At 37.2% G+C, this 22,596-nt stretch overlaps 1 protein-coding gene across 2 annotated transcripts; it reads left to right on the top strand.

Annotated features, from left to right (window-relative positions):
* The first annotated feature begins 1,250 nt into the window (after window positions 1-1,250).
* CAPSL (calcyphosine like) lies at window positions 1,251-21,508 on the top strand. Of its 2 annotated transcripts, XM_063456851.1 has the most exons (6): window positions 1,251-1,341; window positions 8,990-9,126; window positions 10,955-11,132; window positions 15,481-15,690; window positions 17,023-17,126; window positions 21,059-21,147. In XM_063456851.1, exons 2-5 carry the CDS (start codon window positions 8,990-8,992, stop codon window positions 17,122-17,124), a joined length of 627 nt encoding a protein of 208 aa, XP_063312921.1. In that variant the 5' UTR covers window positions 1,251-1,341; the 3' UTR covers window positions 17,125-17,126; window positions 21,059-21,147. The 2 variants fall into 2 exon arrangements, with proteins under 2 accessions (XP_063312921.1, XP_063312922.1); XM_063456852.1 differs by lacking the exon at window positions 17,023-17,126 and having other exon boundaries at window positions 21,059-21,508.
* Window positions 21,509-22,596: the final 1,088 nt, after the last annotated feature.

Here is a 22,596-nt window from a genome sequence, read left to right as displayed (position 1 = left end):
GATAATTTACATTTTTATTCCTGTGAATTGTTGTCTAGGCACGGCCCTAGTGCACTGCTTTGCCTGGGGGCCCATAATGCTGTTAAGATGGCACTGCTTACAGCCAGCACACTGCGTAAATATGGCACAAAGCGCACACACACACACCACAAAATGAGAGGCTATGTGGGGCAGAGGGTGAGACACTCAGGGTAATTCATAAAACTCAGGTTTTTTTTTTGTAAGATAAATCCATTTGGCAAACATGATGCACAAATAGCTGGATTAAGAGAGTTTTAAGATCAGCTTTTTTGCAGTTGTTCTATTCATATTTAATGTATTACAGTTCGGAGTTTAGCAAATTGCCCTGTCAATGTCCAGGGCTCTAGACAGGGGGCTCAGACCTAGTAACTCATAGTATTATGAGTCAGGACAAGTAGATTGGGTTACTGATTTAGTCCCTTGGACAAGTATATACAGTATATATATGTTTTCCAAACCCCTGCTTATGGAATATGGCAAAACATAGCAAATGGAAGCAGTTCGAAGTTCTGCCTTTTTCCATATTTTGCCAAAAATTGATGAGTCAAACAGGTCTGTATTTTGTCTGTGGATAACTCTTGATTGCTTCAGTTAAATGAACCAGAATAAACATTATATTGGAATAAAATATTCATACTTGACAGTGCTGCTTCAAATTAACAGAAACAAAAACAATCAAAATAAAATATGCTTTCTAGCTAGCTGTAGGTTAAATTGTGTCTTTACCACATTCCTCTTTTGTATTAATTTTATTTTGTAGTTCACATTAGGTGTCTGAATTATCCTATAAATTATCATTAAATTTAAAAGAATACAAAGAAAAATAAAAGATCCCCCTCCCCCCCCCCAAAAAAAAACAAAATAAAAAACAAGCTTTAAATGAGTCAGAAATATCTGTTTTTATGACTACTACTAAGAATTACAATAAAAAATAAAACAAATTAAACAGATATATACATCTATTTTAGAGAAACATGAAGGCAATGCAAAGTCTATCAGTATGAACAGTCATTGATACAAGGAGTGGGTGGTGTTATCACACAAACAAGGTCTCACAACAGAAGGCATTCCCAAGCCGTCCCCATAGCAACCACACTGTGTATACATCCATGTTAACACAGGCGTAGGCGGGGACAGAGTAGATGATAGACACGGCATCTGGCCAATCAGCTACTTCAATGGCTCACCAGTAGCCAATGACAATAGAGATTTTTGGGGCATAGGGTTGGACCTGCTGTACCTGTTGAATGAAGGCTGCGTCCATAGTTGCAGGTTAAAGCGACAGTTTGCTGCAAGAGGATCCCCCACCCCAGCTACAAGGTGATATTATTTATAAGAATAACTAATTATGTTATAATCACTCATTGTGCAATGGGCAGTTAGTTTAGTTCACAAGTCACATGTGTGTAATCTGTCATGTTTTACATGTGTTACAGTGTAAACGTCTAGGAAGTATAGTGGGAACCATCCAGTACAGTATAATAACATATAAACTGATTTCCCAATTCTGGGATGTAAAGGATGGTGATTCAGAACTTTCTCCTGCCTTGCCCTTCAACTCCCATCATGGTCAGCCAGCCAAAACTGGGTTTGTTGGGCACAGTGTGATATAACATTACATTGTATTAAAACAAACATTCCAATTCTGGAATGTAAAGAATGGAGATCAGAACCTTCACCTACCTTGCCCTTTAACTCCTGTCAGATCAACTAGCAATAACTGGGTTTGTTGGGCACCGTGTGATATAACATTACATTCCAGTTTGTTGCCAAGTCCTGTAGGTTCCAACTCAAAAACATAGCCCGCATCCGCCCCTTTCTTACGCAAGATGCTACCAAGGAGCTTGTCCATGCTCTAGTAATTTCCCGCATGGATTACTGTAACCCTCTCCTGATTGGTCTCCCCAAAAGCCGTACTGCCCCGCTACAGTCTGTAATGAATGCTGCAGCTAGACTGATTTTCCTATCCAGTCGGTCCTCTCACACCTCGCCCCTCTGCCAGTCCTTACATTGGCTCCCTGTATCCTATAGGAGTCAATTCAAAGTGCTAACCCATACATTTAAAGCACTGAACAATTCCAGCCCCTCTTATATCTCTTCACTGATCCAGAGGTATGCCCCTCCTCGTACCCTCCGCTCTGCCCGCAACCACCTCCTGACCGCTGCTCGCACCCGTACGGCCAACTCACGCTTGCAGGACTTCTCACGGGCGGCTCCTCTCCTATGGAATAACTTGCCTACTGCCATCAGACTCTCCCCTAGTCTTCAATTATTTAAGAAGGGCCTTAAATCCCATCTCTTCAGGAAAGCGTATGGCCTCCCAGAGTAATCTCTCCCTTACATACCTGTCCCTATGGGATAGTGCTTTGCTCTCTCCTCCAGCTCTGCTTCACTCCTACTTGATATTTCCTATCCTAATGTTTCTAATACCCCACTTCCTATAGACTGTAAGCTCATTTGAGCAGGGTCCTCTTCAACCTATTATTCCTGTAAGTTTTCTTGTAATTGTCTTATTTATTGTTACATCCTCCCCCTCTCAAAATATTGTAAAGCGCTACGGAATCTGTTGGCGCTATATAAATGGCAATAATAATAATAATAATAATATTAAAAGGGTTAATATGAGATCAATTACTTACAACTATTGTCTAAATGAGGTATTATGGTATATATATATATTTTTTTTATCCTAACAGGGTTCAGTACACTGGTAATTTACACTGCTAATTGTAGCAAATGAAAATACTTGTAGCAAATCTTGGCTATATTTTGGCACAAAAGAAAAATCTACAAATCTACAAGTTATAGTTGCAGTTTAAGGATTTTAGCCAGAATTTTGTCTTTCAGATTTAATTTTCCTACAATTCAGATTATAGTAAATAAGTATTTTGCAATTTAGTTTTAATTTCTCTACAGTGGTCCATAACAAATATACCTCATATAATATTATTGTTATTAATATTTATTTAGGGCAAACATTTTCTCCAGCGATTTACAATTATAGAATGGGGATATCTGACATCGACTAATTGACATACAAAATATTAATACAGACAAGAGCTGAAGAAGGCGTGACTTGTTGACGTAGATTTAGTGTTGCCACCATCAAATCGACTTAATGAACCCATTAGAGAATTTAACAGTGGCGCTATTATTAGATATGTTGGAAAGGGCACCATGACCAAGATTAAATCTATATTAAAAATGACCTGCCATCAGCATTTTTAATAAAAAAAATTTATAAAAGGATAAACAAATTCACACAACCATTTAAAAAAACGCATGCACATCTTCAGTTCAAAAGCAGAAAACTCTACAGTTCTTTTACAGCACACATGTCCAATTTTAATTCACTTAAAGGATAGGCTCTAAAATTTAGATTTGTAGATGGCTACTCATAAATTGCGTGTAAGAGAAAATTTAGAAGCTTATCGCCGTGGAGAATGTCGCCTTAGGTAACAGGGCCTAGTACAGCATAATCTCATTGCCTTAATCTCAGAATGAATGTCTCTGTCAGAGAGAGGAGAAAGTGAATTCTCCAAATCTAGGACTTTGCAACTTCATATAATGGGGCATCCAGTGGCGCAGAACACTCAATAACCTATGTAGCCAGATCCAAATCAGTCTGACAGAAATAGAAGGGACTGTTATCATTGTTACTGACTTAAATACGCTAATGCTTTGACGGCATGATACTGGTTAAGTGCACCATAGAGCATAAACAATTGTGTAAGAATAGGGATTAGGGTGGTCCAGGATTGCACTTAATTATGTTAAAGGGATACTGCAGTCAGCACAACAACTTTATCTAATTGAAGACTTTATGGGCCTTGGGGGTCCTGGCACAGTCTTACCTTACGGGGTTGACGCTGTCAGACTATCACTCGCCACACATTAAGAGGAATACCCACTGAGAGGAAACAAACATATGTTTCTAAAGCATTTCTTTCAACAGGTGGCCAGTGATAGGCTTAGAGTATCAGCTGATGCTCTCAGCCTATCAAATTGCCTGTGCTGAAGGAGTAAACCAAGGAGCAGCAAACTTAGGAAATAAACCAAAATAATCAGTGTAACCAGTGGCGTACCTACCACGGTCGCAGATGCGACCGTGCCCCTCAATCACCCCCCCCCCCCCCGGTGGGCGGCTGTGCTCCCGGCATAGGCGTCAAGGGAGCTGTGTTCTCCCTGCTCTGCTCCTTCGCACGCTGTTTGCTGATGCCGGGAGCCGGAATATGATGTCATATTCCGGCTCCCGGCATTAGTAGATGGCCCACATGGCACGATGGAGCAAAGCAGGGAGAACACAGCTCCCTCACCGTCTCTGCCGGGAACACAGCCACCTGCCGCATTGAAGCCCCACTGGACCCCAGGGACAGATCCCCGCCAGCTCTCCAGGTAGGGAGGCTGAGTGGACATTTTTAAATTTAAAAAATATGAATCATTTGTGTGTGTCTGTGAGTGTATGTGTGTGTGTGTATGAATGTGTGTGTTTGTGAGTGTGTGTGTATGTGTGTGTCTTAATGTGTGTTTGTGTGTCTGTGTGTTTGTGTGTGAGTGTGGCTGTGTTTGTCTGTGAGTGTGTGTGTCAGGAGTGTGTGTCTGTGTGTATATATCTGTGAGTGTGTATATGTGTGTCAGTGCATGTGTATGTCTGTATGTGTGTGTGTGTGTGTGTGTCTCTACATGTTTGTGTGTATATGTGTGTGTGTCTGTATGTCTGTGTCTACATGTATGTGCATGTGTGTGTCTAAGTGTAAGTGTCTGTGAGTGTGTGTCTGAGTGTATGTGTGTGAGTATGGCTGTGTTTGTCTGTGAGTGTGTCTGTGTGTGTCTGTTGGTGTATGTGTGTATATGTCTGTAAGTGTGTGTATATAAATGAATGTGTGTCTGTTAGTGCACGTGTATGTCTGTGTGTGTGTGTGTATCTATGTGTGTCTGTATGTATGGGTCTCTGTGTCTGTGTCTGTATGTATGTGTGTGTCTACATGTGTGTGTCTGCATGTGTATCTGTTTGTCTGCATGTGTGAGGAGGCGGGGACGTGTGAGGGGGCAGGGACTATGGGGGGACAGGGACATATGGAGTGGGAGGTAGATGTATGGCGGGGACCCAGTGCAATTTTGGCACCGGGCCCCGTGGTTTCTAGTCACGCCTCTGAGTGTAACTCCCTAATTTAATAATGGTTTAACCACATAAGATAGGACAGCGCCCAGGACTGCCAGCCCTTATAACAAATTCAATTAGATAAGGTTGGTTTGAGGGCTGGAGTGTTCCTTTAACTCTCTTGCTATTGAGCAGCCACTTGCACTGGAAGAAGCAACAAGAAACAAGCCACCCCGCACTCTGGTTCCGCCTAATGATCCTGCATGGTTAAGGCTCTAAGGAGTCGCAACGTCGCACTACTGAGTTTACTTACCCGGTGATAAACACTGTGTGTGACACTTCCTGGAATGCTGATCGTTTTTCTGCTTCTCTTGCACTGTAAGACTCATTGGTTAATTAGACCAAGATTTTTGCATGCCTACAATTTATTTATTCTGTAGTGCTGAAGAATCAAGACACATACTTAAAGGTAGATCTGGAATGTTTTGAACTTATAACTCCCATCATTGTCACCCAAGCAGAGCATAGTTGATAGTGATGGGGGTTACAGTCCACAACATCTCCAGAGTCCATATTAGGTTATGGAACTGTCCACAAGGGTTATGAGTTTCCTTGTACTCTAAGGACATTGAGTGACAGTGTAGGTGAGCTTACTGTGACTGCATTAAATGGAAAAATGGTTTACCAGAGGAATATTACAGCGACTTCAGCGCATGCACAATAATTGCTGTGATGAAGAACAAGAGATCTTCCTATAGAAGACTTCTCCTGCTCTCCCCCTGCCATTCACATGTCACCATAAAGGCCTGTGCCGTTGGCATTGTCTGCATTGCAGAGAACCGAGTGACAGGTGGGGAAGGAATGCTATATTTATATAGAGTTTCTTATCAATTCTGTTAGCACAATTTGCAGATTAAATTTTAAATAGCTTGAATTGAATTTTATATTGAAAAAAGAAGTAAACGTGTTTAGAATAGTGATAGAAATATTATACATGCACACACATAACTTACCTTGAAACATAAACAAGTATATATATGAAAAAACATCTGCTAAGGAGGCATTTAGATAAAAAATTTCCATGGGGTACTCTTCAGCTTTAGTGAAACTACAAATCCCATCGTTATATGATAAAAGGAGTGTGTCTGTGTCTGACACTGACTGACCATGGATGGATTTTCTGTTCCTCCATTGCCATGTTGAATAATATTAAGATTTACTACTGCTCTATAGAATTATCAGATTTATTTGTGCAGTCGTAGCCATTAATCGCTAACTTATTAACTCATTAATGTTGCTTTGCAAAAATAATAGGTATTTCAGGTACGCAGGGAAGTTATTTTTAAGAAGCCTAAATAATGTTTAACCAGACTGATCTATTCGACAGATGTTTAATAAATGACAGACATAACTATTGAACCTAAGAGAAAACTGGGATTTAACTTGTATCCTTATCAGACTGAAAGACAAAGCATTCATATCCAATTCAAGCTTACCATTAAATCAGTAAATATAAGGATGATATACACATTATGAGTATAGGGGAGGAGATGTGGCTGTGCAATTTAATCCATTAATGTGGAGTCAATCTACAAATTACAGTTTTATTACTTTGGCTTATTTGCCATTTAGATGACTATCACTCACTGTAAATATTGCATCTAGTTTTAAATAAAGTGATTATTGTCAAGCTAAAATAACATTTGTAGTTTAATAATCCATATTTACATTTGGGAAATATGAATATGTTAATATTACACCAAAATGTATACAAAATAAATAAAACATTTAAAAAAAGAGACTCTCCTATAAAGTTCTGTAACAGCACATCTAAGAGATGTATGCAGCTATCAGACCCACCAATCGGGATTCTCTCATTCTGGTCTGTGGGGTTGACTTTATAATCTTTCTGCAATACCACTAATCCGATAAACATAGCTTAAAGGGACACTCCAGACCCCTAAAGCACTTTAGTTTCCAGAAACACTGTATGTGTGAAAAGTGTGTACTCTATATTTCATTTTACAAAAAGAGCAGGATTCAATAGAAATGTACACTTTTATAAATGAAAAAAAGAAAGGGTGAGAACTTTGAGAACGTACAAAAGCTTAGAGAGACTCGATTACTTGCCCTTCGGGACATCCCGCTCAGGTCTCAATATAGTTTTTGCTCACTTGTGCCATTGCAGAGCGAACATATCTGAAGCATATCAGACTGGTCCCACCAGTACGGGCAGCCCAGAACTGAAATGCCAGCAAGCTCCCTCTGCACGAGTGATACAGCAACCCCAGATGATTGTTTCAGCCTTGTTTTGGGCAATGTCAGTGAGGTGTAGCTGATATCCCTCTAGGCACAGTGAGCACCCCTGAGCAGAGGTGTGCCGAAGGGCAAGCTATCAAGTCTCTCTAAGCTTTTGTCTGTTCTCAGAGTTCTCATCCTTGCTTCTTTTTTGCTTTTATAAATGAATCTGGTATCACGCCCTTGGCTTTAAAGAAGACAACAGGTCATGTGTTACTTCTTGGTTTGTTAGCTCAGTGGAGCTAAACTCAAAAGGCAGAAATTGCTACGATCACCTGCCTTGCAAAGACTTATTAATGAGCTGCACTGGGAAGACTCTGATTGGACAGTCACAGAAAGTCTGGGTGGGGTTAGAAGGGGAGGGTTTGCAAATGCAACAGGCAAGAGAACTGTAGGTTTTCCAAGCTGTATTTAGATTTTCCCCAATGAAAAAATGCATAATTAAATATAGTATATTTTAGTATATTTACTAAACAGTGATTTTTATTTATTATGTATTTGAGCAGTGGATTGTCCCTTTAATAAACTGATAGCAGTCACACTGTGGCTTCTATCACTTTACTTACATTTTAGTGTCAATAGTAATTTTTAGGGAAAAGTAGCCACGCTGGAAAAATAAGTTTTTACAATATTTCCAATTTGTCTGTTTTGGCCTGAAATAATTATTATATATGTGAAAATTTTTTTAAAAAGACAGACAAAATATTTACATTTTACTAGTCTTACTGCTACTGCACTCGAGCTTCAATTAAAATCATCACATTTTGGTCCGCGAGGTTTGATCTTATTCCATAAACCCTGTCTGTTTGGATATAGGATGAGTAATTTTGTTTTTTTTCAGCAGCAGATGCACTCATCAGATTGAACAAGGGCTTAAAAAAAAACTGAGTAGCCATCCTACAGCTGTGATAAGTTTACATACAATCCAGTTTACTACTGATGCATACTGTGAGAATATATATATATATATATATATATATATATATATACATATACATATATATATTCTGTATTTTTTTCTACAACAGGTTTTTTTTTTTATTGGATTATGTGACATTTATTTTATATATTATATGTACTACAAGTTATATATTTTGATAACTTTCACACCCAAGAAGGTATCATTTTATGGTACATAACATTTAGTCAATAATTTCAACTTTGCTGGCAAACTCCCTAATTCTTAATCTGCCTTGCACCCTGCACTCTAAGACTATCACAGATTTCCAGGTTAGACAAAAGTAAAATTGAAAATATGAAAGTGTGACTTTCACAGAATCAATGCATCTAATAAATCTCAGGAGTGCCACAGTTTTTGTCAAAACTACTCCTCAACGGTTTGACAATTAACTAGTTGATGGGTCTAAGAGACTCTTGGCAATACAACCACTACATCACTGAACTCATTTTTCATACATGGGTAGTTAAGGCAATGCCGTGTACATCATTTAGGTTTATGATGGGGAAATTGTTTTTCAATAACTACCAATCTAAATAATTTGCTGGCGCATAGCCAAAACAGAATTACTCATTTTTGAATTGCCACGACTTCTCTTTTATTTGATTAAGATGTCAGGCACTTCAAGACATGACCGAGAAATGGCCATGCAGGCAAAGAAAAATCTTGCTACGTGTACAGATCCTGTGGAGAAGTTGCGTCTGCAGTGCCTGTCCAGGGGTTCTGCTGGTATCAAAGGTTTGGGCAGGTAAGTAATGCACACAGCTCTGCTACCTTTTAGACTGACTTCACATTATGCCAAAAGTGGTCCTTGCATGTGTCATCTGCAGTGCTATTACGTTTCTCATGATGTTAGACAAGCCTTCACGGTGGGCTGGGTGGGACATATAAAAGGAGCAGGCATGTGAAAGGTGTGCGGATAAAAGAGGGGCTAAATTAGCCGCACTCACAGAAAATAGCAGAGAAGCCTTAATTGTCAAGCCACATGGTGCGTGACAAGTCAGTATTCTGTGGATAAAAAGTAGTACTAAATCCAAATATTAAACATAGCTATAACAAGCCAAACAATAAACAGACTGCTTCAAGAATCCTCCCGTTTAACTGTACTACACAAATATCAGCCGATGGTCTATATCAAGTATTAATTCCCAAGAGATCCTACTATATAGATTACCGTATGTTGACAAATGAAAGGAAAGTGTCTCGCCTAATCTTCCACACTTTCCAGACACCAAGCACTGGTATTGCTGTCAATGTTACATGCCTTGTATTTAAAGTTAACACATTAACATTAAAAATATATATTTTTAATGTTAAATTGTTTCTTATTGAATTGGATTCCAATGCTCTCCCCCTTTTCTCCTTTTAAAATAAAAACTAAAGCTTTTTTTTTTTTTTACATATCTATTCTTTTTTTTCAAAATATATTTTTTTATATATAAATACACAATGACAAGCCCATGCATTACAACAGAAAACATATTTATGCGATTATACATGTGACAGTGTTATATCTTATTTTAGATCCCTTTTTTTTTTTTTAACACAATGCTCTTATTCAAAATGTACATATTACTTCGCATAACCAACACACGACATGTGTAATTGTTCATGTGAGACAGGCCAGGCTAACTAGGATTTCAACATATCGTATTCCCATTCTGCTCTTATTCTATAATGTATTTTAATGTATTCAAGGGGTTAAAAAGAAAAAGATAAAATAAATTTAGATCTGTTGTATTTTAAACAGCCATTCCTTCAACCTTTTCCTAGCTGTTAATGTTATTCCAATTTCCATATTTAATTGGAATATCAGTTGTTCTTTAACTAATTCCCCAACAAGGAACCTTAGTAGATTTACAGATTCTTGCCACCAATAATTGTGCAGACAACAATATGTGCATAACCAATGCAGAGAATTAAAGAAAAACAAGTTACCTGCACTCTCTCCTTAATCCTTATGTATTTTTAAACAAATGGTGTTTTTTTATGTTAACTCCAATGGCCATGAGAGGATGAGCTCACCTGCCAACGTCAAGGCAGACCCCCCTAGGTGGGTCCTTACTCTAACCATTCACCTTGCTTCCTTGAGCCTCTGGAAAAAATCTCTAATGAGACAGAAAGGGGTATTTTTTATATACACCCCTATATATTATTAACCCTTAATAGGGGACACATGGGATGGGCATTGTAACAAGGCTGAGTGATACAAAAAATGGATACAAATGCAGAAAGATAAGCCCTGCACTCACTCCCATCACTGGGCGGCAGCAATGACTACAGTACACATCAGCCCCAATATATAGTGAAAACCAAAGAAAGAGAATTGGCCAAATATTTGATACCTGTTTAGATGCAATAAAAAGATGCCAGGGGAATGTAAACATTGCCATTTCTAATTAATTATTACAATTAAGTGCCTTTGGTAGTTAGAGTGTCTTTTTAAGCAGCTCCTTGAACTGTCCTCCCTAGTAGAATCTATCGCAGAGAGCCAGACCTATCATGCATTTATAATGTTGTAGCATTATATGGATCATGCAGTTATTAATTTCTGGGATATGCATTTGTTTCCACAGAATATTTCGAATTATGGATGACGATAATAACAGAACCCTCGATTTCAAAGAGTTTTCTAAAGGACTAAATGATTTTGGTTTGATGATGGAAAAGCAGGAGACTCAAGAAGTATTCAGCATATTCGACAAAGATGGTAGTGGTACAATAGATTTTGATGAATTCCTTGTCACATTACGTGTGAGTATGTATAATTAAACATTTAGACAGTTTTGTATTAGGATATCATTGTAAGTTTAATGAATTATCTGCAGTCATATTTCTTTAATTTGAGGAAATATTAGGTATTAGTGATTTGCTTACAAACAATATGCATGAGCGTGTTCTTGTTAAACACAGTTGCAAGACAACATAATTGGAACAAAAAATACTATTTTAAAAAATACAGAGAAACAAACTATTTTAAAAACTTTACAATGGGTTTAAGTACGTTTCCTGCCATGCATGAAAAAGTTAAGTGCATACCACTTGACTAGTATCTGCCCCAACAGCCCACATTTCCACATATGTGATCACTTTGGTAGCAAATCACACATGAGCTATCCTTTCTGATACAGATAGTATCTGTCTTAAAGTAACACTAGAGTAAATATAGAAAATTAATATTGATCCACTCACTCAAGGATAAAAGCCAAAATAGCAGCTTCATTTAGAGAAAAACAGCAAAGTTTCGACCCAGCAGGGTCTTTGTCATAAACCCTTTAAACACCACCTTGCTGTCTCCGTCTCCGCTTCCTCCTACATTATTATGTGGGGAAAGCTAATGCGCATGCATGGCGAACACAGAGCGCATTGGGCCTACCACATAGGAAAGTATTAAATCAAAGCTTTCCTATGGGGATTTAGAAGACGCTGGACATCCTCATGCAAAGCTTGAGGACATCCAGCATTGTTTCATGGAGTTAAACTCTGTGAAAAAGCAGGAAGCGCCTCTTGTGACACTTCTTCTTTAAAACCGCAATGATTTCAGATGGAGGATTAAGGGGGCCACAGCTCCCAGACCACTTCAATAAGATGAAGTGGTCTGGGTACCTTTAGTGTCCCTTTAACAACTATAAAATATATATATATATATATATATATATATATATATATATATATATATATATATATATATATATATATATATATATATATAGTAAAAACATACATTCTTTCACTCCAACTTATAAATATATAGCCTGGTGCCCAGCAGCAATAAAATATAAAAATAGAAAAAATACCGGCACTCTAGGTCTTCCAGATATTGTAGTTTATTTCCAGTCAATCCAACAGGTCAACGTTTCAGCACTAGTTCAGGGCTTTCATCAGGACACATTAAAAACATTTAATAAAATGACAGGCTTATATAGGATTAGACATTACATGGAACACTCACCAAGTCAGCTGTATCTAACCGCTCATAATGTTTGGCGTCCATGGAGCGTGACTGGGCATGCGCACAGTCTAAAGCACGCCCTCTCCGTCACCAACCAGCTGGGACGCCCCACGTAACGCGGCTACGTCTATTGCGGGTATGGGCGGTACTACAGTGTTACCGTATGCCGTCGGGAGAATCCCTCCTCTCATTCGTGATAGGCTAACCCAGCGGATGACGTGGGTAACAACCACACTCTTCTAAAACGCCCAAAAATAAAAGTAAAGAATCATGAAGCAAAAAAAAAAAATTGAGTTTATGGGACGAAATGCTAGACTAAGGTTTATATATATATATCTAGCATCATCTATGAGAGAAATTAATGTGAAATTACAAGGAAATAATCAGCACATACCTGCTAAGTATTCTGTATAAAAATAAGAAACAGCTACCACTTCTTTTTTTGATTTTGAATGTATATCAATAAAGTTAGATTTTTTATACTTTAAGAAGTGGATAGTTATTTTACATATTTTCTTTGGGGAGAAAATAAGAACTTAATCCTTTTTGATCAAAATGGAAGATTTTCTACAAGAATCAGGAGCATGCGCATCACAAGCAGCTACCCTTCAATTTTCTGCTGAGGAAGCACAGGAGATACTATGGGACACTACTAGTCTTACTTTACCTACCACAACCACGATTAGAGATGTATATTTCAAACTCCTCAAATTGAAAAAGAAAGAAGTAGACTTGGATCTACATGGATTATTTCTGTCTGACTACCATAGAGCCAAGCAGATCCCAAGGGGGTTTCGAGTTCATAATATACCCACGATTGGTAGATCCAAATCTAAAGTGTGTAAAGCCTGGACATCAGTATTAAACAAATGTTCGCTAGATTTAATGCTTATTACAATACAGGATGTAAGGGAAGATTTGATGGAAATCCGAAAGAAAATTCAACAGCTTGAGAGTGAGCAAGCTATCCTCCTAAATACACAGGAAGGAACCAATCTACAGTTGAAATTAAGTGAGGAAATACTTAAGTACAAAAATCAATTAATACAATTCAAAAGACAGAAAATGGAGAGGGTACAACAAGACTATATGGTCTATAGATGGTTAACAGGAGAACATCAGAGTCGCCCTAGAAGGTTTAAAAATAGAATTATTAAACCACAGATTGCCACCATAGATGTTACATCAGGAGAATCTGCTTCAGAAGGAGAAGGATCCCGTTTGACTCAATTAATTAATTTTTTAGAGAAGGAGGGGCCACAAGAAATGATACCACCTCCAAGAATATCAACAAGAAACAAAAACAGAAACGACAAAGATCAACCACAAGAAGAGGACAGAAGGGAAGGACCCACTGGTCACAAAGGGAAACCACCAGCGCGGAGATAATTCCCGTATTCAACTTATCAGATAGACCATTGAATCAAAAATAAATTGAGATCCTCAGCAAGGGACTCTCCTTCATCCCCACAAGAACTCCCAATACATTTATAAATTTGGACGTACATTGAGACTAAAGGATCATTTTAACAAGATCTATAAACAAACTGAAAACTCAGATATCCTGGTTAATAAATACCAATTTAAGAAACCTAGCCAGTTTGACCCCTCTCCAAATCAACCCACTATCAAGACCTTTTTATCTACTATAAAAAATGAAACAGAAGTCTTAATGACTAAACATAAGTCGCCATACAGTAATTTCTCCAAAGAACAACACGATATTGTACGAAAATTATCTACAGACCCTACTATTGTGATTCGTCCAGCGGACAAGGGTGGAGGCATAGTGATAATGAATGATACTGACTATGCCAATGAAATTCAACAGCAGTTAATGCAACAGAACACCTATTCATGCCTTGACCGGGACCCCACTAATAGCATTACCCATAAGATCGAAGACACACTCTTAATGGGTCTACGAGCCGGCTATATTGACATGGATTTATTTCAATACCTACAGAAAGTACATCCCCGTACGCCGATTCTATACACATTGCCCAAAATACACAAGAGCCTCACTAGTCCACCGGGGAGACCGATTGTATCGGCTATCAATGGTATCTTGGAACCTATTGCTAAGTATTTGGATTATGTTTTCAAATTACCAGTCACAGCCATCCCTACATGTAAAAAATTCACAAGGAGAGTACCTGACCACCAGGCCGCCCAATTGTTTCAGCCATTGGGGGGATTCTTGAGCCTGTGGCAAAATGACTGGATTGCATCTCAGCCATTCTTAATTTCAGCCTATGACTCTAATGCATTTTTTGCTCCTTACTAAAAAAGGATCTTTAGGATGATGGCGGACAGGTTTAGGGTTAAAAGACAGCCCACCCTGGGGGATAGGCGTCTCAATTACCCATTCCACCCAGTGCTAATAGGTTTATTACTATATATGTCTATAACAATGTGATTTTGTTGAGGACCTTTGCTTTATGTCCTCGCTTGTATTATTTTGTATTCTGTATGCATTATGTGATGTATGCAGGTTTATATAGATTTGGGGATGCATTGGTTCTTTGCTCTGCTGCTTGAGTGTTTGAGTTATTTATGTATATATACGGCTAGTAGCTTAGGACTTCACATTTTAAACCCTGTGTACATTATATACATATAATATATAGTGGCAAGTTAAAGGGAAGCATACACACCAGGGGTACATTGCTACTCACCACAGCTAAATTTTCAATCGCTGATAGCTAGTGGAAATTTTGAGCCATGCTGTATATATCAGCATTAAGGCTTAGCCTAGGTGAACATGTCAAGCTTTTACTATATCCATCCACAGTGCTATTCAGTGGTGCCACCCTCCCCCCCCCCCCCCCCCCACTCTCAAACAGATAATATGACTAGTGATAGATTTACTTTTAAGGGGTTATTTACACAAAAAATGTTTTTTTTTATTAAACCTTGCTGACATATGCCCTCTGTTAAAATTAAAAAAGAAACAATAGACTCACTTCTCTGTCCCAATTTTCATAGGGTATGTACACAAAGGTATATAGTCAGTAGGAGTAGGTGTCGGGATCTTTGCTTGTGTATATATACCAGCCACAAGCAGTCAAGGCAACAAAGCATGAAATGTCATGACACTTGGACAGCCTTCTCTCTTTTCATCAGTCATTTGTAATAATTTTATTTTAGCCAGCTATGTCCAACGCAAGGAAAGACGTCATCAATCAAGCATTTAGGAAGCTGGACAAAAGTGGAGATGGTATTGTAACAATTGAGGATTTACAAGGTGTATATAATGCAAAATACCATCCAAAATACAAGAACGGGGAGTGGACAGAAGATCAAGTTTTTAGGAGTTTTCTTGATAATTTCGATTCTCCGTATGACAAGGATGGCAAGGTATGAGATGCCATTTAAATTAACTTTTATTTTACTGATTTTTTTATTTTTAAGATCCAGATATTTTTAAGTCATCTTCATCAAAATAGTTTAAAGTCACTAAAATATATTGAAATATATATAGAAAAAGATGGCAATGTGTTTCGGTTACATATGGCAAGAGACAGAATCCATGAACAGTGCTATGTCAGGTTAGCAAACCTTTCATTAAACATCTTGTAAGACTTTAAAATATTAACAGTAAACACTGATTTGTAAGTTGACAACCAAGTTGTAGTATTTAGACAACAAGTTTGAAAAAGTCTTCCTTTGAAAATGATTTCTTACACATCTTACTATTAAAGGGGCAGTCTAAACACCATCTTGTTTTAGTGGTTATGATACTAGTCAGCTATGTTTACTATCTGGCAATTCTGGGTCAAACCACTTCTGCATTAGGAACATAGCAAGTAGGGGCCAAGCCTTATGTGCTTCAGGGACCCTCAGTTTTGGTTAAACCACCTAGACACTGGGTATAGCACCCAGAAGGTACTACCAACATAACCACTTGTAACCCTGGTGCCTACACTGTCCCTTTGAAAATCTGTATATGCTGAGACGTAGTTTATTGGCCTATATTGTTTGAATTTATATGATATGTAACAGTTTAGTGAAAGAGAGTGTTATTTTGTGGATTTGTATATGTTTTCCTAATGTTAGTTTATATATCTTATGAAAAGAAAAATAAGCATACTTACATCAGCACCCACATACAGGGTTTATAGTTAGAGTAGTTGAGAAGAATTTATCATGAAATCGGTGATTGCTAACCTTTGGCACCTCAAGGCATCTTGGGAAATATAGTCTACAAACTCTGCAGTGCCAAACTATTAAATCAGTATTTATAATTAATCTGTGGGATATTATACATATTTTTTACCACGTCCTCTCATAGTGGATGATGATCAATATGATGCCCCTTGAGCATTCATTAAAACCTAGCTATTATTCCTCAGTGAGACTCCAGCCAGAAAGCGTAACTAGTCCAGATTTAACCCTTTGCACATACATTTGATCTAAAATATATCAGAATGGGTCTAGACTGAAGAAGGTACATTTTACATGTATACACCCACAGGTTATTTTCACTATGCGTTCTCTAATCTCTACCTTTAAGTTCCTCCTACACATATAAAACATCTGTTTATTAAAACACTCTATTACACGTTACCTTTTCTTGTCAATATGTTTCATTGTGTGTTTCAGGTACAAGACTGATGTTTTTTTGTAGAATTGGCTTCTACCCAGAAGCCTGCGTTGTGTGTTTTCTCATTTTACTTTTTACCGTATTAGGTCACACCGGAAGAATTTACAAACTACTACGCTGGTGTCAGTGCATCAATTGATACTGATGTTTACTTCATTACCATGATGAGAAATGCCTGGAAACTTTAAGTGTAGGAATTAAAAAACAGAGGCTATTTTTTTTATTGAATAAAGATATATCCGGAAATGCAGGCAGATTTCATCCATAACACTGTATTCACAGATACGCACATTAACATGTCATATTCACATTGCATTAGTTCTCTTGTAGTTTGACCTCTTTCATTACATATTAGTTCCCTAATTACTTTTCACATCCTTGGGGATCTATTCACTAAACATTTGTTTGATAAGTGGCTTGTGGTTTGTAGATTAGTATAGCAGAGTTAAAAAAAAAAAGACAATTAAAACGTCTTTCCATCTGTTGTGACTGATGTGGACAACATTTGCAAGCCATTTGTCAGCTCACCACAACTCACTCTTTAGTGATCCCACGTAATACCTCTTGAACTGGTCTGCTCCATGTTTGGCACTTATTTTTCTGTTCTTCTGATACATGATTCAGATTAATAATGGATCACAACTGATGTTCAGCTATTGACAATTTGTTAGAAACATAAAACATCCTGCAAATAGAAGCAGCCTGCAAATCGAGGCAATTTAAAGAGTAAATGTTACGAAATGAGACAAATAGCATAAAACTGCATATTTAGAAATGAAAGTTATTATATGCATGGGATGAAATGGCATATATTTCAAATATTAAAATTCTAGTATGAAATATAAAAAAAATTAGCATATAAAATGAAATAGCAATAATGCCGTGAAATGGCATGAGAGTAATTTATCAAATGGGATCAAATTATTTATTTATTTATCTATGAATGCGCCATTTATCTATGAATGCGCCATATGAATCTATTAATGCGCCATTTATTTATCTATGAGTCCTGTGAATGTTTACTGCCATTATTAACACCCACAACTACTGGAGACACACTTGTAGATTTGAGGTCACACAAAAAGCTAATTATTTCACCCTTAACGCCATAGTCTAACGTGCCTGCATTTCCGTGATGTAATTATTATTTTTTTTCCTATAATACAATAATAACATAACACTTGCATGTTTCATATGTTTCACATTTAACCACTAACAAAACATACTAACCGTTGCAAAATCAACACTGAAAAATGTGGTCAATTATGTTCAGTTACAGTTTAACAAATACTTCTGTAATTTTTTATATCTTTTGTTTCATATATTTTCAAAATGTGCTCTAAAAGAGAGACTTACTAAGAAAGTCAAAGTGCTGGAGATGAAAATCCAGTGTGGTTTTGTGGATGCTTATTTGCAAGCTGAACATGGATATTTGTAAATTATGGCTGACTAAGCATCATTATAATTCTTGGCATTTGTATAGCAAACCAGAAACAATTATTACAAATGTTAACAACAAAAAAAGAGGTTATTTGGGACCCAGCTCGAACAAACTTACAATCATGTTAAATTAAGTTCACAAAGAAAACACAAGATTAGCTATTACAGAAATGTTAATTCTGCAACCTTTTCATCACTCAACAGCTGAACAGCATTCACATGCAGTTCGACTGTCACAAGTTACCTGTTTTAAACAATTCTGCTATTCAAAATTTTTAACCAAAGTTGCAATTAGATGAATTTCCTTATAACATGGGTGATTTGACTGAACACAAATATCCAAATTGCAACTGAATTGCCTTCTTTCGGGTCTTCTTATAAGCCTGAGGGGAATAGCACCTACAATTGTAAAACCCCAAATCCCCTAAACTACTCTTATATTAGCAGAATATATTTTGGAGCAGTCAAATCCAGTTATACAGTACTATTCAGTTCGAAATTTGGTGAATGTGGTTGAGCTATCTTGAGCTGAAGCTCACTACGGTAAATACATCCATTTCAAAATAGCAGGGATACATTTGGGTCAATTTAGCAAACATTCAGTAAACCATAGAGAGAATGTAACAATTAAATGTGGGACATTTGAACCCAATCATATCAACAAGATTTGCAAAAGCAAATTCATTGCACCATGTCAGCTATAATCATCTGATAATACCATATGCATCTTCTGTAAGATTTATACAATGATACAAAGTAATTGCATCAATTTTGGTTTTGTTTTTTGCATTTTGAACACTGGCTTTTTTCATATTTTTTTTCTACAAACTAAAGCTATATACTAGAAGTGTTTGTAGGGGATGTAGAGTGTGTTTGTAGGGGGATATGATGTGTGTGTTTAGGTAATGTAACGTGTGTAGTGGATGTAGTATTTGTATGAATAGTAAGTGTGTCTGTACGGGGTGCAGTGTCTGTGTGTACCGTGGCTGCTATGTGTGAATTTATGGAGTGAGAAACAGGCTGTATTGTATGGGGGTAGTGAGAGAGGATCAGTTTATATTTTTTATAATTATTTTTATAGTTTTTTTTATTTAGTTTTATATATATTTATTCATTTATGCTTCTTACCTTGGGGATGGGAGGACATGATGATCTCTGATGATCCAGTGGTGATTGGCTCTAGCCTGCACCTCCACCAGGACACTTTAGTGTCCCTTTAAGTCATTAAAGACCAGAGTGGTCTTTTAAGTAATACAACATAAATAGAGAATGTCAGTTGTGATTTTTTTAAATGATTATTTAAAATGGAATTGTTTGTGAAGTTTATGTGCTTGAGATATATTTTTAAACATTGGAAATAATTAGTTGAGCCCCATCAACAATCCTTATGTTCACGAAAAAGGGATACAGGGCTAATGAAGAGGGACTGTCCCACCTGCTCAAAGACACTAGAGAGATATTCATATGACCTCATGTTTAGATGTCTCCAATTTTGTATCTTTCTAATCGTACTAGCATGTTTTGTAACTGTTTTATTAATCGGGGTGGCAGATCTGTTTTCATGGGAATCCAGCCATGACCCTTCAATTGTTGTTTTATACTTATAATTATTTGCAAGCCAGATGAGACTATTATTCAACCATCAGCTAGAATACAATGGATGAAATGGTGTGGGACAATTTTAGATACAAATAATCGTTATGCTGGTTGAAAAGGAATATTTAAAGTGAACATGTCTTGACAGGTTCACATGAATGAATCCTAAAGCATTAAATATATAATTTATCGTACACATAAATCATACATTTAATTACTTTAGCAGCTGTTAAAGGACCACTAAAGGCACCTAGACCACTTCATCTCAATGACATAGTCTGGGTGCACTAACCCTTTAGTTTTATCCCTTCCGTCTAAAGCATTGCCTTTTAGTGAATACAACAATGCATCCCTAATGCTCCTAATGGTTCCACTTGATGGTGGAAAAAATAAAGTAAAGCTTTTTTCTATATTTCTTTGCATGTCAAAAGGGGAAGGGTTGGAGGGCTGAATCTAAATATGGACCAAGATACTATAGCATTAGAAATACATGTTTGAATTCCTAACATTATAGTGTTCCTTTAAGGTGATACTAATCTCTTGGACAGTGCTTCCGACGTCACTATAATAAATGGATCAAGGATTTAACACGCACCTTTGAGCCCACTATAGGGTGATTGGCCCCACTTGGGAACACTTACCCAAGCAAGGCGATCCATCCCATGATGCTGACATGATGGCTTCATTGCATTTTCTGTCCATAAGCATGTGAATGGAGGGATGTCTGTCACTCCGCTCCAATACTTATTTAACAAATGCAAGTTGCACTTGTTAGATAAGTAATCACAGCAACTACAGCTGGAGGTGGAGGAGGCACCACAACTATTAAACTGTATGGTTCTTAGTTTACTGTAACTGTCACACTTTAAAACGTTTGCAGTCAAAATGTTAAATCAACATCTAGGCTATTGATTGATGTGTTATTTATGGATCCACTTTAAAAAAATAAATAAAAAATAAATTAATTAACAAGATAACTACTAACAAATGTCAAGGTAATTTCTATTTGTTTCTTACAAATACATGTATTTATATAATGACCAAATCAAATTAAATGTTACTCTTTTTTCACAATTCTCGTTTCAGGTTACAAAAGAGGAATTTCTGAATTATTATTCTGGAGTTAGTGCCTCTATCGACAGTGATGCCTACTTTGTACTGATGATGTCAAGTGCCTGGAAATTGTGATAAATGTATATTTTAAGATGTTTTGTTTCTGTTTTTGTTCACTTGAATAATAGATTGTTTCAGCCCATAACACCAGAAAATATCTAACATGGCGTGTAGCATTAAAGTGTCTTGCTTGATATGTGTGCCATTACAACTTAGAAAGTGATGAAAACCGGGTTTATTGTTATATATTTATATGACTTGCAGTAAATTCGGGCTAGCTACAACTGAGGATTTTGCTATTTCTAAGGGAAAAAATATCACACCGAGCACATGCAACAACCAGGACATGCCTAGAATGTTTTATATTCTGTATTCAGGACTTAAATCCCACCCAACAATTTGGCCCCAATTTATATCTCTCCTAGTCCCAGATCTTATATTAATTAAGTCATTTCATGTCAATCAAATGATATGGACACTGATTTACCCGTATTCGGTCATTTGATGCTGTGGATTCACAACCATGTTACTCAAACACTTTTTTTTTTTTTTTAAACATTCAATTTTAACATAAAGGTGCAGAGTATGTAAATTCCTTGAAATGTTTATTGTTTTGAAATTTGCTACCCTATTAAATGGCTCTGAAAGTCCATCTATAACATAGACATGTAGCATCATTAGATATATACTTATCAAAACTAACTGTAACTTGTGCTTTTAAATTCAAGTAATTTTACATGTTTAAGGGATGTATAATTTTAAAGGTTTAAGACTTGAAACTGAGTTGATGGATATGGAGCAAAGCAATGGAAAGGTACTTAACACCCTTCAGTATTTCAAGTAAAGCACATAAGGTAGAGACATTGTTATGTAAGTGATGACCAGAAGTTAAAGGGTTGCTCTAACTAAAAAAATCAGAGTTTTAATAAACCTCTGTTAATGGTTAGCGTAATCCTTACTGGTATCCTTTATCCCACCTGGCCCCCAAAGTAAAAATAATAAAGGATAATGTACTTGTGATTTAACGCTAAAGCCAAGTTCTCCCTGAAGCCTAATCCTCTTAGGTTGACACCAGTTACCCTCACTGCTGGGCAAGTACTTCAGTATGTCTCAGAGGATGGGCTTAAGGGAAGAACTTGGCTTTAGCATTAAAGGACCACTATAGGCACCCAGACCACTTCAGTTCAATGAAGTGGTCTAGGTGCCAGGTCCATCTAGGGTTAACCCTGCCTGCTGTAAACATAGCAGTTTCAGAGAAACTCTTCCTCCCCTTTCAGCCCGGCGGGATTGGGACCCTGAGGGTGGGGGCACTATAGTGCCAGGAAAACAAGTTTGTTTCCCTGGCACTATAGTGGTCCTTGAAATGGAAGACCACAGGTCGCCTGTTGCCAGCATGCTATGAATGCTGACGATTGATGGCAAATATGCCTACTTTTGACATTAGCCAGCCAGGAACTCTTGTTCTGGACTAGCTAATCATCCTGCTGGAGGTGAAGTTACACCTTTAGTAG

Source organism: Pelobates fuscus, chromosome 5, assembly GCF_036172605.1.
Source record: "Pelobates fuscus isolate aPelFus1 chromosome 5, aPelFus1.pri, whole genome shotgun sequence".
Taxonomy (NCBI): domain Eukaryota; kingdom Metazoa; phylum Chordata; class Amphibia; order Anura; family Pelobatidae; genus Pelobates; species Pelobates fuscus.
Note: the sequence above shows the minus strand (reverse complement) of the source record. Positions and strands in the feature narration are given on the sequence as shown.

Bases quoted from the DNA above. Each gene is read 5' to 3' on its own strand.
- CAPSL (XM_063456852.1), top strand. From the start codon at position 8,990: ATGTCAGGCACTTCAAGACATGACCGAGAAATGGCCATGCAGGCAAAG. The intron at 9,127-10,954 runs GTAAGTAATGCA...TTGTTTCCACAG, and splicing joins GGTATCAAAGGTTTGGGCAG to AATATTTCGAATTATGGATG. The intron at 15,691-21,058 runs GTATGAGATGCC...TTCTCGTTTCAG, and splicing joins CGTATGACAAGGATGGCAAG to GTTACAAAAGAGGAATTTCT.